Source organism: Grampus griseus (assembly GCF_964374135.1).
Source record: "Grampus griseus genome assembly, chromosome: 11".
Classification (NCBI taxonomy): domain Eukaryota; kingdom Metazoa; phylum Chordata; class Mammalia; order Artiodactyla; family Delphinidae; genus Grampus; species Grampus griseus.
The window spans coordinates 19886590-19901694 of record NC_139005.1 but is presented as its reverse complement, the minus strand read 5'-3'; the positions used below and the strand labels follow the sequence as shown (position 1 = coordinate 19901694).

Here is a 15105-nt window from a genome sequence, read left to right as displayed (position 1 = left end):
CATCCAAATCGATCTATAATCCCCTCCTTCTTGAAGTTTTTTCATCCCTTGGTTCCCCTTTCCTGACGTCCCCCCATCACTACAAAGCTCCTTCTTGGTCTCCTCCACCATTGCCTTCTCTTATTAGGCAATGGAATCATCACGAGTCCATTATCCTCTGTGCTCTCTCTCTGCCTGCCCTCCTTCCTTGGGGAATCTCATCCACCTGCTTGGTTCTTTGCTGGTTACTCACAAATATGTGTCTGCTTCTGAAAGTCCCACGGGTGAGCTTATGAATATGGGTATAGAGTTATCTATAAAATCTCCTTACAGGGTATTAATGATGTCTCCTATCAACCTGAAACTTGACTTACCTCAAATTAAATTAAATTAAATTTACCCCACAAATTCTTCTCACTCCCTCCTACTCTCATGTTATTCTATTCATTCTGTAGGTTAGGCCAGAAACCTGGGTGTTGACCTTTTCCCAGATCCCTGATTATCAGTTACCATGTACTGTGAATGCTATACCCCAAGTATCTCTCAAATGAGTCTCATTTTTTCCATCATCACTAAATTCATACTATCTTCATTTCTTGCCTGAATTACTACTATAGCATTCTAACCAATTTTCCACCTCCATTACTACATTTTCTAATCCATTATTTTTTAAAGTTTTCTTTCTTTTTTTTTTTTTGAGATGAGCTAGGAAAGACTAGAGGACTTGAATTTTCCTCTGTCCATTTTTTATAAGGGGCAACCACTTTCGGCATGTGGGCTAGCCAACACTACACTTTATATATACTTTACACTACAAAGAATTATCCCAAATCACATATCCAATTACTCCACTCCCTTCAGATAAGAATTGTATAAAATTTTTATCTACCTTATTACCTTCGATGTATACATGCCACAACCTTCTCTTAACCTGAGTTAGTTGCATGAGTCTCTGTTTCTTGTAATCAAATAGGCCTAACTAAAAGAATGTTTATACACTGAGGGGAAAACAATAATAATACACACACACAAACACACAGACACACACCTCCGCACATAGAATACAGAGAGGGACTGATGTATAAATAAGACCCTTAAAGGAACGTAGAATTGCCCATAGTCTGTAAGTTACCCTTCAAATAATTATAAATTCATACCAGTGGCGATATGCCTTCCCTTTAAGGAAAGGAATTTAATTCTTTTTCTATAAACATTTAAATATTCATCCTTATAATGTTTTATAGCAGTTTGCCATGTACCTGTATAACATTCGATACCACTCACTAGGAACCTCCTCCATGACACCTCTTCTGTCCTCTCACCCCAACCATTTCTCTTTCATATCGCTGACCAGTCTAATTACTGAGTAATTGTATGTTTCTTCCATTAATTATAACACATCTTTAAGATAGATATCACTGTTTTATTTAGCCTTATTTATTAATGTCTTCATTTATTTAAGAGTACTCTACAGATAGATATTTAGCTTGTTTCCAGCAGGTCTTTGATGAATAAATGAGTGAATGAATGCATGAATGAATGAAAGAAAAATCAGTGTGGAGTCAGGAGGTCCTACCTGAGTCTACTGAGTGACCCTGGATGGTTTGGACTCAACTTCTTCATCTATACAATATTAGTATAACTAAATTCTATTAACCTCATAATATTTTGAAAGGATAAGATGCAATCGTGCTTTTAAGAGTATTTTGCAAACTTAAAGGGACAGTTCTAAATATCATTGCAACATACCATTACTTTTACTGTTAACATGCATATATTTCCTTACCTGATTTTTTTTTTTTTTTTTTTTTTGCGGTACGCGGGCCTCTCAGTGTTGTGGCCTCTCCCACCATGGAGCACAGGCTCCAGTCGCGCAGGCTCAGCGGCCATGGCTCAAGGGCCCAGCCGCTCCGCGGCACGTGGGATCTTCCCAGACCAGGGCACGAACCCGTGTCCCCTGCATCGGCAGGCAGACTCCCAACCACTGCGCCACCAGGGAAGCCCCTCCTTACCTGATTTGACATGATTTTTTCTTCATTCACAGAGCCTTGGAGTGCAATATTTTCAGGAGCTGGACTTCCACCTATAAGAAGGAGGAAACACATCAACAGTGTTGGGGGAAGGGGGAGCAGTAACAAGTAAAAGAGGAAGGAATAGTGAGGGTGGCAATGCGGGCGGAATAGTAAGTGGCAAAGTGCTTAACACGTGAGACAAATTTTGTACTAAAAAACTTTAAATGTGTCCATTCATTCAGATTCAGGACTAGGTCAGCTAAAGTTCCCAAGGAAGCTAACCATATAAGATTTCTTAACAGAAATGAATACCTGTATAAATGGCCTTCAAACAGTAGGGTTTTTAAAATAAAAAGCAGCTACTGCTGCTTTTTAAAATCAAACACATTACTAGTATAATTGCAGAAACTGAATGAAAGGATGAACAATTAGTAACTTAGTAGCTTTTTTTTTTTATAGATCGACAAACAGGTTTTTAACAATTATATATGCAAGGCTGATAACAAAGTATATCCTTCCAAAACACAGTATCTTTCTAAATAAAATGTAATCGAACTAAGAAGAAAAGATGCACTTTTAATTTATGCCATTCCTTTTTGTAATTTCCCTTTGTTTATTTGTATTGTAATGTACTTGATGATGATTTTCCTCTTCACATGATCCATTGTCCTGACTTTAGTTCAGTGCAGGCACAAAGGTCAGCGGCTATAGTCAGATTTCGTTTCTTTCTTTTTAAGAAAACAGAATAGTTAAAGGATGTATTAGATATTTTTAATTTACATGGAAATAAGAGCAAAATGGTAACCCCTTTCTTCAGGGATATAAAATTTTTTCCCTATGGAAATTTTATTTTAGTTCTTTAAAAAAAAATTAAAACAAGTAGTAGATTCATATGGCCCATAAATGAAAAAGTGTAAAATTGTTTTCCAGTGAAAATTTTCCCTCCCATCACGCCTGCCAGAAACCTACTTTACCTCCTCATAGACAATGTTACAAATTTTTGTCTAGCCTTGCAGAGGTATTTTATATATACACAAAAACTTTTTTCTATTTTTTTTCCACAAATTTTTACATGCAATACATAATGTTTTGTACTTTGGCGTTTTTCCACACAAAAAATAGTTCTTTGATATCCTTCCAAGAAAAAAGTTTCCTTATATATGTTTTACAGATGTATACTAGTATTCCATTACATGGATATGCGAAAATATGTTAATTAGTCTTCTGATCCTTAACTTGTTTCCAATATTTTGTTGTTACAAACAATGTTGCAGTAAATAAACTTCCATATACATCATATAGTATGTATGTACTTAGAGCTACAGGATAAAGTCCCAGAAACCAAATTGTTTTATCATGGAATATGTACATTTAAATTTTGGGTAGATATTGTCAAATTCCTCTCCATACTAATTACAATAATTTACATTCCCTGCAGCAGTGTATGAGAATTCTTTTCCCCCCAACAACCTTACCAACAGTGTGCAGTCAAATTTTTTATCTTTGTCTACATGACAGGTAAAAACTAGCACCCTGGTGCAGTTTTAATTAAAATTTTTCTTATTTGGCGTTAGGTAGAATATAAAGATATTCTTCAGTCAACTGAAGGAATGGATTCCATTTCTACAATTTTACAGCTCCTTTAACTTAGCACCTGTATCTCAAATTTAATTGTCCCAATTTAAACATTAGATGAGTTTGCCTTGATCGGTGTTTTTGGTTGGAATGAGAGCCTATGTTTCCCATGAGTGTCAACCGTAGTGATGTCTCACTGGGAACGGTTCAGAATAAGCACTTTGTTTTCAGACTCAAATGGCAGAAAAGGATCTAACATGTTATCTAGTTAATATCTGCCTCCTGAGTGGACCATCACTAATCGGTCCATCCTTTTAACCCAGTAGATTCTAATTAGGATTCTGAGAATTCCTTAGTAGGTGATTTAACATTTGCATCACAGTTGAGACTCAGGTGTGTCCAATCAATTTTGGCCATAAGGAAATATTTAAATCCCATTAAAATATACTGTAATTTTTATTTTAAATACAGAATTGGAAAAAAGTTGGTAACATTGTCATATAGGAAGGCCATGGTCACCTCTGGACTTCTTTTCTCCAGACTTTGTCTTCAAACTTCTTTTATAAAATAGTATTACTGAGCCACTGAGGATGGTTACTCCACTAGCTTCCAAGTTTGCTTAGTGTTTTAGAATGGAAACTCGTCTTGAACCCTTCAACAGCTTACCTTTGATCTTCTTCACAGCAGAAGTTGATCTTTTATCCTCCTCTTTCTCACAGAGTGGTTTACAATCAATGACACCAGAAGCCATATGCAAAATTTCTGATCCAGAATCTATCAACAGGAGGAAACTAACAGCATGAATACTATGCAAAAGGATTATTTGCTTATGTCCTTTTCATTTGCACACACCTTAGCAGGTCACAGAACATCCAAGCTTATAGTTATAATACTAACACTCTATTTTTATATCTTTTCTAATCTACTCACCACTTGAAGTTACAGTACTCTCTGTGGATGAAGTGTGTCCAGGAGATGGTAGGGTGGAATATTCCCTGTCAAAAAAGTAGAAGTATTTTAGAGTGTCTGGTCCAAAGAATTCTCTTAGAAATTAACTGAATATGCGTCAAAAGTCATACACAGAAACAAACAAGCAAACCTGGACTGTGGCAGGCTCTCAGAATATAAGCGTTCAACACCATTCTCCTTAAGATAAAAAAAAAGAGAGAGAGAAACAAGTTTAACAATTTGACATTTTCCATTCCAGAGAAGTTGTGTTAAGCAAACATTTTCATACAGTTTTAAATGAACCCATATTTGCTTTGCTCTTCTGCAGAGGATATGGGAATGGGATGGTACAGGGCAGACTGATATACATACTTCCTCAAAGCTGTACTTGCAAAAAAAAAATCCAATTTTAAGTATACTTACGAGTCCAATATTTAAAGAAAATTTAAATTCTTGGGCAAAACAAATTCTAAACTTAAAGGGCAGATAGAGTTTATATCATGAACTCAAGTTTTCTTTAAACAGAACATTCTAGGTGGGCATAAAACAACATTTCTATTTATGGAAATATTACTCAACTTAAAAATTTTGGCCTGTTGATTTAAAAATGGTTCTCAATTTTCTAGCTAGACACATAATACATTTTAAAGTTAATCCAATTCTCAAAGATCTGAGGGATTACATCTACGTCAGCACCTCTTACTTGGGGCTCAAAAAGACCTTAACAAAACTGTGGTCCCAGCCTTCCAGGGCAAGCATGTGAAAGTCTCATTTGAGCTTCTTAACGTTTATCAAGAGTTCCTAATTTGGGGGGAACTTCAGGAGATTAGGTTCACTTATTCTCTTTCAAAAAATACAGTGGGAACACATGTTCCTCTTTAATAAAAAGTTTTTCTATTCAATAATAAGTATATTTTCATTATCATTTGGTTTATTTAGGAAAAAATATAAAAATTTAATAAATTAAAACTGAAATCACTTGGACATATCTAAAATATGCACAATGCAAAACTGAAGACATTTAAATATTCCATAATCAAACACACAGCTTCTTGTTAACTGGCACAACCAGCAACAGGTTTCAATGGAGGGATGCCGTATATCATAAACCGTATTTAGAATCTCTCCAAGATAATACTGACTATAGTCACAGAAAGATAAAGGTTTAGCAAGAGTTTGCTGAATGTATAGTTATCCAATACAAAAAACAATAGCTTACATCTGTTCAGCACATTAAAATTTACAAAAGCCCTTTTACGTATCATCTCATTTAACTCTCCCAACAACCTTATGCAGCAGGTTTTACGAAAAAAAAAAAAGATTTACTTATTTCAGGTAAGGAAAGTAAAACCAATGAATAAAGTAATTTCTTGGGAGTATTCAGAATGGTGGTGTCAGCCTCTCAACAGTCTAAACAATCAGACTAAATACAGTCTGATTGTAAACAGAACTGTCTTCATTGTAAACAGAACTGTCTCTGAAATACCCTAAGGCTATTGGAGAGGCAGACTTCACAATGATTGTCTTAGACTGGTAGATGATTTGAATATAAACTTTTAAAATGTTCCCCTCAAATGTTTAGAAAACTCCACAAACTTGCACAGCAAGAATTTACACCTAATCCTCCTACATATAAATGTTGGGCAATCTTCTCTTTTATTTCATTTTTGTCCCTGCTTTAAATGTCTTTGTGTCAGATTATATGTAACTGAAGCCTCTTGTGACATCAGTTTAATTTTAAGTCAACAACTTTCATCAAAGGGCCAGTTTGTGCCAGAAACAGTGAAAGGCTGTTTCTGGCACAAAACAGAAAGGTTGGAGAGACCAAAAACACATTCCTTGTCCCAGAGGAGCTCACAGGCCAGTCAGAAAGACAAATATGTAAAACAAATACTTCGTAAATTATAAGCAGCATTCCACAGAGGAAAGTAACATGCACAGAACAGAGTAGGGTAATATTTGCATTAAATTTTGAAGAGAAATTATACCTTATACTTCACAGGTAGTTAAATGATATTGGCTCTATCCTTAAGATATTTAAATAGATTGTACTAGTAATTAGTATATGCTTATTTAACTATCTGCCAATATATATGTAAGAAATGAAGCTATAAAAATATGAAAAAATTAAACATTCTTCAGTCTCATTAAGTATCCTCCATAAAAGTCAACAAGGATTGACTCCTTAATAATAAAAAAATCAGGCCCATTTAACCCTCCATAACATACAAATCTGTTATTATGTGTGGCTTGAAAAAACACTTATTACTGTGCTATAATTAATAATATATATTATATATAATAACTATATTGCACTAACTAAAAAGCTAATTTTGTCAGAAAAATATTTCTTCTTATACCAATCAGAGTCATGAATACCTGTATTTGAATTTAAGAGGTATGAAAGAGAATGCAGTTATTTTCTATTCAATTAAACTGATTTCCAGTATTAGGGGAAAGGGAACACATTATTTCTGTAAACTTTGTTTTTTAAAAAAAAGTTTATTATTTAAAGTCAAAATAATAAATATAGCAAAAATACAGTTTGCTTTCATTATACTAGAAATAAATCTCATTTGCCATATGGTCTGTGTAAAGCCCTTCTTTTGTCCTATTTTTTATATGTGAAACCTTTTGGTAAACATAAAATATTTATTGATTAAATAAGTAACAATTCTGTGATTTTCAAGAAATGGCATATATTTTGTAGCTGTACATTACTACATTGTTCTGTTGCAAGGATATTGGATATTATTGGATATTACTCCCAATTCATTAATCTTTATAAATCTCACTAATCAGAAAACAACATAATATACAACATATCTCAATCTTAGATTTTCATACATTTGGTCTAACATTTTTTTCCTCCTTACAAGAAGAAGCAGATAAAAGAAGGAGATTTTTTTTCTTCCAAATTTAGGGTTATAGTTAATGAAAGTTGGAGATATAGCCCCTCAGGGTGTCTGTACCTGTGAAGGGGGGGTTAAAAAGTAACTCAGCAAAAACTTTCTACAATTGTGCTCTTTTCTTCCAGTTTCAAAAGGCACCCCTATTTAAACCCACAGGAGAACCTAACACACACAACAACTGTAGGATCTGGGCAGATGATAAAAAAGATAATTTACTGGATATATTTTAAAACCAAGGAAAATCAAGAAACTGACTAAAAGCAAGAAAAAGAAATTTCAGAAGAGAGACTTACCTACATGTAGAAGATTGGCTCAAGTCAATGAGTCTAACATATGCCGACAGCATAGAGCAGGAAGCATGTTCTTCCTGTTCGAGCCATTCAAATATCAACCTGCATAACATTTACATGAAAATCCGTGGTCCAGCCCATTTGCTTTTGAGAGTAAAAGTCTAACGTAGGGTGGGGTAGTTAAGGTACTCATGGAACAAAGCGAGACATTCTCCCACGGGCTAGATCAGCAAATGCAGGATGCATACACACATATTCTCTCTCTCTCTCTCTCTCTCACACACACACACAGCAGTATTATTTTAATATTTAGATAGAAAATATGAAGAACAATAAGAAATAACTTCTAAGGTATTAGTAAGGGCAATTAACAGGCCTAGATAATCTCCCAGGGTTACTCTTCTAGATGAAGTGCTATTTCATCCTTAGATTTTTATGATCAGAAACCCTTCCACTAATAAACATTCATGTTACCGATGTAATTTTTACTTTTAGATCCATTTTAGACAATTGACGTTGCTCAAATAAACTAATATGATTTTCTGAGAAAAGAAGAAAAACCGAACAAAAGGAGTCTATATAGACTTATTTTATTCTAACTTAAAAAAAACAAAAATGCCCTTGACTTGAAGTTGGTTTCAATATTCTAAAAAGAAAAGAAGGTAAAATTAAACATCAAAAGATTACAACTGTTATAACCTAAATAAAACGAAATTCCTTCACAAGTTTTTTGGGGTTTTTTTGCAATTTCTAACTAAAAGGACACCACACCTTCAGATCCACAGGACATTCCCACCACTTTGAGGTTCATTTGTAATACAGTTATAAGCCAACTTCTACATGTCCCAGTTTTGCAACTGGCAATGTTATTTATTCTCCAAGTTTATTAAAGCTGCACCCACGCACAGCTTGAGAGAACAGGACATACAATGGCCAGAAAATCTGAGATACTTTAAAACTGATTCTGTCCTTTGCCTCATAAATCACCTTCTCCTAGTGATAGTATATCTTAGGCAAAAACATGTAATGACATGAAGGAGACCTCAAAGGGATGGCAAAGCACTTAATATTTAGCGTATGTGATTTTTTTAAACAGCCAAAGAGAAAACAGAAATTCATCTTCCTATCCTCTGACCTGTATCCTCTGAGCTTCACACTGCTGATAATTCTGATTCTGGGTGATAGTTACAGTTGCTATTTTCTGAGTGTTTACTATGAACCAGGTACTTTATATATGTTATAAAGTGTCTTGTTGGGGTCAAATCTGAGGTTGGAGTAGGTAGAGGGGAGAATCAGTTTCATTGTCATGTAATTTTCATGAAGCTTCTTAATTCTTGGAGTGTTTGGGGACAAACACAGGTACCTAATCACAAGTCCAGTTTTGCAAAGTCCCAAAAATCCTTTGGTTGCTCTTCAGACTCAATGGTGGGAGCAGTGAATAAGGAAAGATTATAAGGAGAGACAACTGAGCCCCAGAGAGAAATTGCCAAGAGTGAGGAAGAACTGAGAAAGTTGGGCCAAATGAACAGCTGGGTCTAGCTATAGAAGGGAGCAGCAATCCCTGATTCAGTGGGAGACTGTGCTACTAGCCAGCCCTGCTGGATTATCTACTTTCCTTGAAAAGTAGAGGATAATTTTAACTGCATCACAAGGAGTCCACCCAACACCACAGTAGTACCCAGCTCTGAAGGTGCTGAAACAAGAAGTGAGAGTCATCTCCCAACCGACCAGGAAGAGGAGATCACCAAAGGTCCAGACACAGCGTTCCAAGGAGGTCGACCGTGGAGCAGGCAGGGACTATGGACAGTGTGGGCAACAAACAGAAAGGACTGCAGAGATGTGAAACCAACCACCTTCTCCAGCGATCTCTCAGGAGGTGAAGTGTCCTTCCCTGGGACCCACAAGTTGGTGAGACCAGAAGGACATTGGGATATACTGGTAGGCACCAGTATAGAGGTTCTTGGAAATGCTGAGAAGGGACCCCCTGAATCAAAAAGGCCTTCCTATTCATCAGCAAGTGGGGAGACAGAGCACTGAGATTTGTCTCTCCTCTAAATATGACCTACTTGGTTTGTTTCCCTGGACTGGTTAGGCCAGAATTCAGCTGTTGCAGAGATATATGGGTATATGTATATGCATAATATATGTATATGTGTATGTGTGTATTTGAATCCTGAAAAGGACTCTGCAAAGTAATATCTCTGTTTCACAAGGGAACACACACAAACTGAAAGAGGTTAGGCCACTTGTCCGAGTTCACACAGCTAATAAGTAACAGAGTCAGCTTAAACCCACAACTGCTTAATTCCAAAGCCTATGCTATGTGGCTAAAAATTCTAGGTCATGACTGGGAAATATTTCAAATAAATACAAAAGTAGACAGGATAGAATTATTACCCTTTGTGTACCCATTCTGCAGGTTCAACAATTAACAACCTATGGCCCATCTCCTTTCATCTATACCGTCACCCACTAAACCTACCTTAGCATTGTTTTAAAGCATATCCCAGATACCATAGACATTTCTTTCATAAATATTTTAGTCTGAGTCTCTAAAAGATGAGGACTGGAAATAATTTATTTCCTTTCTTCCTCTTTATGCTAAAATATCCCAAATAAATAGATTTCACTGGGTCATTAAAGTAGCTCTGTTCTCCCCAGTAATGTCCCAAACTGGACCCCAAATTATTTTACTAAGACACGTTCTTTTTGAGGTATTAGTCTTGCTAGAGTCCTTTGGTCACCCAAAGATCCCCTTATGAATACCGATGTTCACTCTTATCTCCTATTGTGCTTTCTGAAAAAGATGCTAAAATATAGCTTCCTCTATGAAAATGGGAGAGGAATTAAAAAAATAAATCTAAGGTTCTCAGGAACACCAGTCAGAAAGCAAGAGGGCGAGACTGTCAATTCAACAAGTCCACTGGGTGCTCACTCAATGTTTTAAATAGAGCCTGTAGGGAGTACAAAAATAAATAAGTCAATAGGCATTCAACAAATATTAATAGAGCAGCTACTGCATACCAAATCTATTCAGGTTGCTAGGTGCACATTGGTTAATGGCCAAAGGCACTCTACACCAAGCTTATAATCTGATACAGGAACATGTTAAGAAAACAAAGAACTACAATGTAACCAAAATATAGACGAGAGGAGCACAGAGTTACTGGGGTCTAAAAGAAAAGAGTGAACTTATTTTTTTCCTGAGTGGTACGGTTGAGAAATGAGGAAAATGAGGCCTGAATGACAAGACTTTTCCATAGTAGCAGAGAGGTCGAACCAGGGAAAACCCTCACTTCTTGACTTCTAATCCATTACGATTTCCATCTCAAGAAGGACTAGAGATGCTCGATGGTAAACATTTCTCACTACCACAAAAGGTTTTATGGAACACTTGGTTTTTGGAATGGGCCTTGATAGTCAAATAGAATTTGACAAGTGGAGAAGTGGAAGTGTTCTGGGCAAAGAAAACAGCATAAACAGCTTTGTGTCACATATTCCAACGATACAGACCACCTGGTTTGGCTGACATTTAGGGACAATTATAAGGCATGGATGGGGAAAGGATGGAAAGGTAGGTTGCAACCAGATTAGAGAAGAGCTTGAATACCAGGGCAAGTTGTTTGTTTTGAAGGCCCTCAGGAGTGATGAAATTCCAAGAGTTTGAAGCCAAAGAGTTAGGAAAACACAACGATTTAGATTTATGGGTCGCTGGGACAAACACGGATTATATGCTTTGTAATTTTAATTTCATGGTTCATCCTAATTCTTATGAATGAGAATGCATAGATAAGCATTATCTAAGGAGAGAGTTCTATTTGTTTAAGAGATGGGTGGGGGGCATGAAGGGGTAGAAGGTGGGGATTTACTCAAGGGACAGGCATGAGGGAGTCAACAGGCTGCCCGGATTCCTCAGTGGAGCAGAGGAAAAGGGAAACGGTGGACATTGGTGGGAACAGCCATGGAGTGCAGCTGGCAGATTAGTTCCTGGGGCCTATGGAAGAAATGGCACGGGGGCAGCAGGAAAACCTTCAGGGGATCCGTACATTTCCGCAGGAGCATTTAACAGGAGTTTGTCTTGTGATCTCCGTTCGCTCCTACTTCGTGGGTGTCGAGACAAAATAATTCGGTCACATATCCTAATGAGAGTGGATTAGGAGCTCCTTTTAGATACAAAAGGGAGCAAATTTATTTCTTAGCCAAAAAACTACTTTCAAGGTAACTAGGAGTCGTTATTATGATTGAAACGTCTAAATTCAGTGTTCTCAGAGGAGTTGTAAGAAGGGATTAATCTTTGAAGCTATACAAACTTGAATTTGAATCCCAGGTTTGCTACTTACTAGTTGAGTGATCCTGGTTAAGTTATTTAACCTCTCTGAACTTCAGTTGCCTCATCTGTAGAAGCAGAGAATACTTACCATTCAAAGTTGTAGAGAGAATTAATAACATGGCACGTGGAAATGTTTTCCTACAAAGCACCTGGTACACAACTGATGTTGGTTCCTTCCCCTTTCTTGGTGAAATCAGTACCAGATAAAAGGGAAATTACTAACAACCAAACATCCTGTAAGCTTCCAAGTTCAACTTCCTTTATTAAAACTTTACAAGAACTGCTAAGGAATAGCAAAATAGATTCATTTCCTTTTTCTTTCCTTTTCTCAGCTATTCAATAGGATGGGGTACTAAGGAATGGAAAAATGTGAGATACATACACTTAAAAGAATAAGAACAACTCATATAAATCATTTTTTTTAAAAAAACTCATTTTTTAAAATGGACAAAAGATCTGGGTAGACATATCTCTAAAGAAGACATACATATGGCCAATGAGTGCATGAAAAACGCTCAACATCATTTGTGATTAAGGAAATGCATATCAAAACCACAAGATACCACTTTACATCCACTAAGATGCCTACAACCAAAAAGATAGACAAAAAATAATAGATACATGTATATATATAACTGAATCACTTTGCTGTACACCTGAAACTAACACAACATTGTTAATCAACTATGCTCCAATATAAAATAGAAATTAAAAAATCAAATTTAATTTAATTAAGAAAAAGATAGACAAGTGTTGACAAGGATGTAGAGAAAATGAAATCCTCATACATTACTGGTGGGAATGTAAAATGGTGTAGCTGCTTTGAAAATCTGTTTTGCAGTTCCTCAAAGTGTTAAACATAGAGTGACCATACGATGCAATAATTCTACTCCTAAATATATACCCCAAAGAACTGAAAACATATGTTTACACAAAATGTTTTACACTAATGTTCTTAGGGGCATTATTCATGGTAGCCAAAAAGGAGAAACAACCCAAGTGCTTATCGGTGGTGAATGGATAAACAAAAGGTGGTATATTCATACACTGGGGTATTATCCAGTCATAAAGAGGAAGGAGGCACTGATAACGTGCTACAACACGGATGAACCTTGAAAACATTATATTAAGAAAAGGAGCCAGTCACAAGAGGTCCGTACTGTATTATTCCATTTATATGAGACATCCAGAATAGGCCAGTCTGTAGAGGCAGAAGGCAGATTAGTGGCTGCCCAGGGTGGAGTGGGGTGGCGGATAGGGGTAGACTGCTAGTAGGTGTGAGGTTTCTTTTGAAGGGGATCAAAATGTCCTAAAGCTGATTGTGGTGATGGCTGCACAACTCTGAATATTTTTTAAAACGTTTAATTGAACAATTTAAATTGATGAATTGTTTGGTAGGAGAATTATATCACAATAAACCTTTTTTATTTTATTTTATTTTATTTTATTTTATTTTATTTTTGCGGTACGCGGGCCTCTCACTGTTGTGGCCTCTTCCGTTGCGGAGCACAGGCTCTGGACGCACAGGCTCGGCGGCCATGGCTCACGGGCCCAGCCGCTCCGCGGCATGTGGGATCCTCCCGGACCGGGGCACAAACCCGTGTCCCCTGCATCGGCAGGCGGACTCTCAACCACTGCGCCACCAGGGAAGCCCAATAAACCTTTTTTAAAAAAAGGAAGAGTGATGGATTTCCAGATTCTGGAACAGAATGGTCTGCTCCATTTGACTGAGAAGATCACGTTCCCTCAGGCTCAGACTGCTGACCAAGGAAAGTGCTCCAGGCACATCTCCACGACCTGGGGTGTTTGCCTAAGTGCCCTCAGCTACTCAGTATTCTCTTCTTGGGTAGAGAAGTACTATTAGCACCTAACTGCAGCCATGGGTACTCCTTGGGCTTTGCCTTACTCTGTACAGCAAAGTACCAGCACCTCAAAGATTATCTAGCCTTTACCTCGAGAGAGTCAATGAGACCTGAGACTCCTGATAGCCAATAGTGAATTTAAGTCCCAAACCAGCCTGCCTTTCAAACAAAAAGTTCAGCACACTTCATCAAAATCTCCATTTGGTTATATATCCTTGAGTTTATACTATAGAAGGGGTAGAAATCCCCCCAGATGCCATCAAAGGTTGACATTTCTCATGTATCTGGATTCTGTGGTATAAGACTTGTACTTGCCATAAGAGTCTCTATAATACTTAAACAAAACAAAACAAAACCATAGAAGAGGGTCAGGATATGGTAGACCTAAAAATGAAGTTGAAATATAGTCCAATACTCACTTCCATACTTAGGTCATTATTCATCCTGATGCAACCTGAAAGATCTGTTCCTGGGTGGGGATCACCTGTAGGGCCTGGACACCTAATAATAGACAGTAAAGTTCCTTAATACAGGTGGAAAAACTGCAAATTTCAGCAGATACCAATCTATCACATAGTTCCCCTTCCCTGCCCCAATTTTACCGAATTTCTAATTAAGTTCATGTCTTAACGGAGACAATGATGAAAGAGAGCTCTAAGCTCCATCAGAAAGAGAGGTTATAACCATAGAGAATCTAGTCCCAAATGAAAATGAAGTATTTGCAATTCAGAGTCTTGCTTCCTGACCCTCGATACAGAAAGGAAACTTCATTGGGGTGAACAGTGCTCACAAACTCCACTGACATTTCTGAACTTTTCCTAAGGAAGAAATGTCTGTGTACTTAGAAAGGTGAGTGAGCTCAGATGAGCTTTGGTAGAGGGTATGTGCGAGCACAGGGATAGAGTCCCAAAGACTTGTTCACCTGGAGTGTGAAGGAATAGAAAGATGATCGAAACCTAGCTGAATGAGTTAACCTAGCAGTACATAGTATATTCCTAAAAACTGGGAAACATTTTAAGCAACCTAATTTGTCTTTTACACTTTAAGAATGGATATCATGAAATTCAAAAGAGCTATAGAGAAAACTATAAAGGTATCTTTGTTTTAAAATTGTCAATTTTCAGAAAGTTAGAGAAGTTACACAATAAAAGTTCCACAATAAAGATGTCGTGATGTCAAGATATGAAACTTTTACTG

General features: G+C 36.8%; 1 protein-coding gene across 3 annotated transcripts in view; it reads right to left on the bottom strand.

Annotated features, from left to right (window-relative positions):
* Positions 1-14366, bottom strand: part of LOC309829726 (inositol 1,4,5-triphosphate receptor associated 2-like) — a gene marked incomplete at both ends in the record, with an annotated part of 35984 nt that extends 21618 nt beyond the window's left edge. The window contains 5 exons of one of the 3 annotated variants that reach the window (XM_082665857.1): positions 1992-2062; positions 4233-4340; positions 4497-4561; positions 4666-4712; positions 14328-14366. In XM_082665857.1, coding sequence (XP_082521983.1) covers positions 1992-2062; positions 4233-4340; positions 4497-4561; positions 4666-4712; positions 14328-14351 — 315 coding nt within the window. The remainder of the gene's footprint in view (positions 1-1991; positions 2063-4232; positions 4341-4496; positions 4562-4665; positions 4713-14327) is intronic. The other 2 variants (XM_082665855.1, XM_082665856.1) reach the window with 2 other exon arrangements.
* Between the last annotated feature and the right edge of the window lie 739 nt (positions 14367-15105).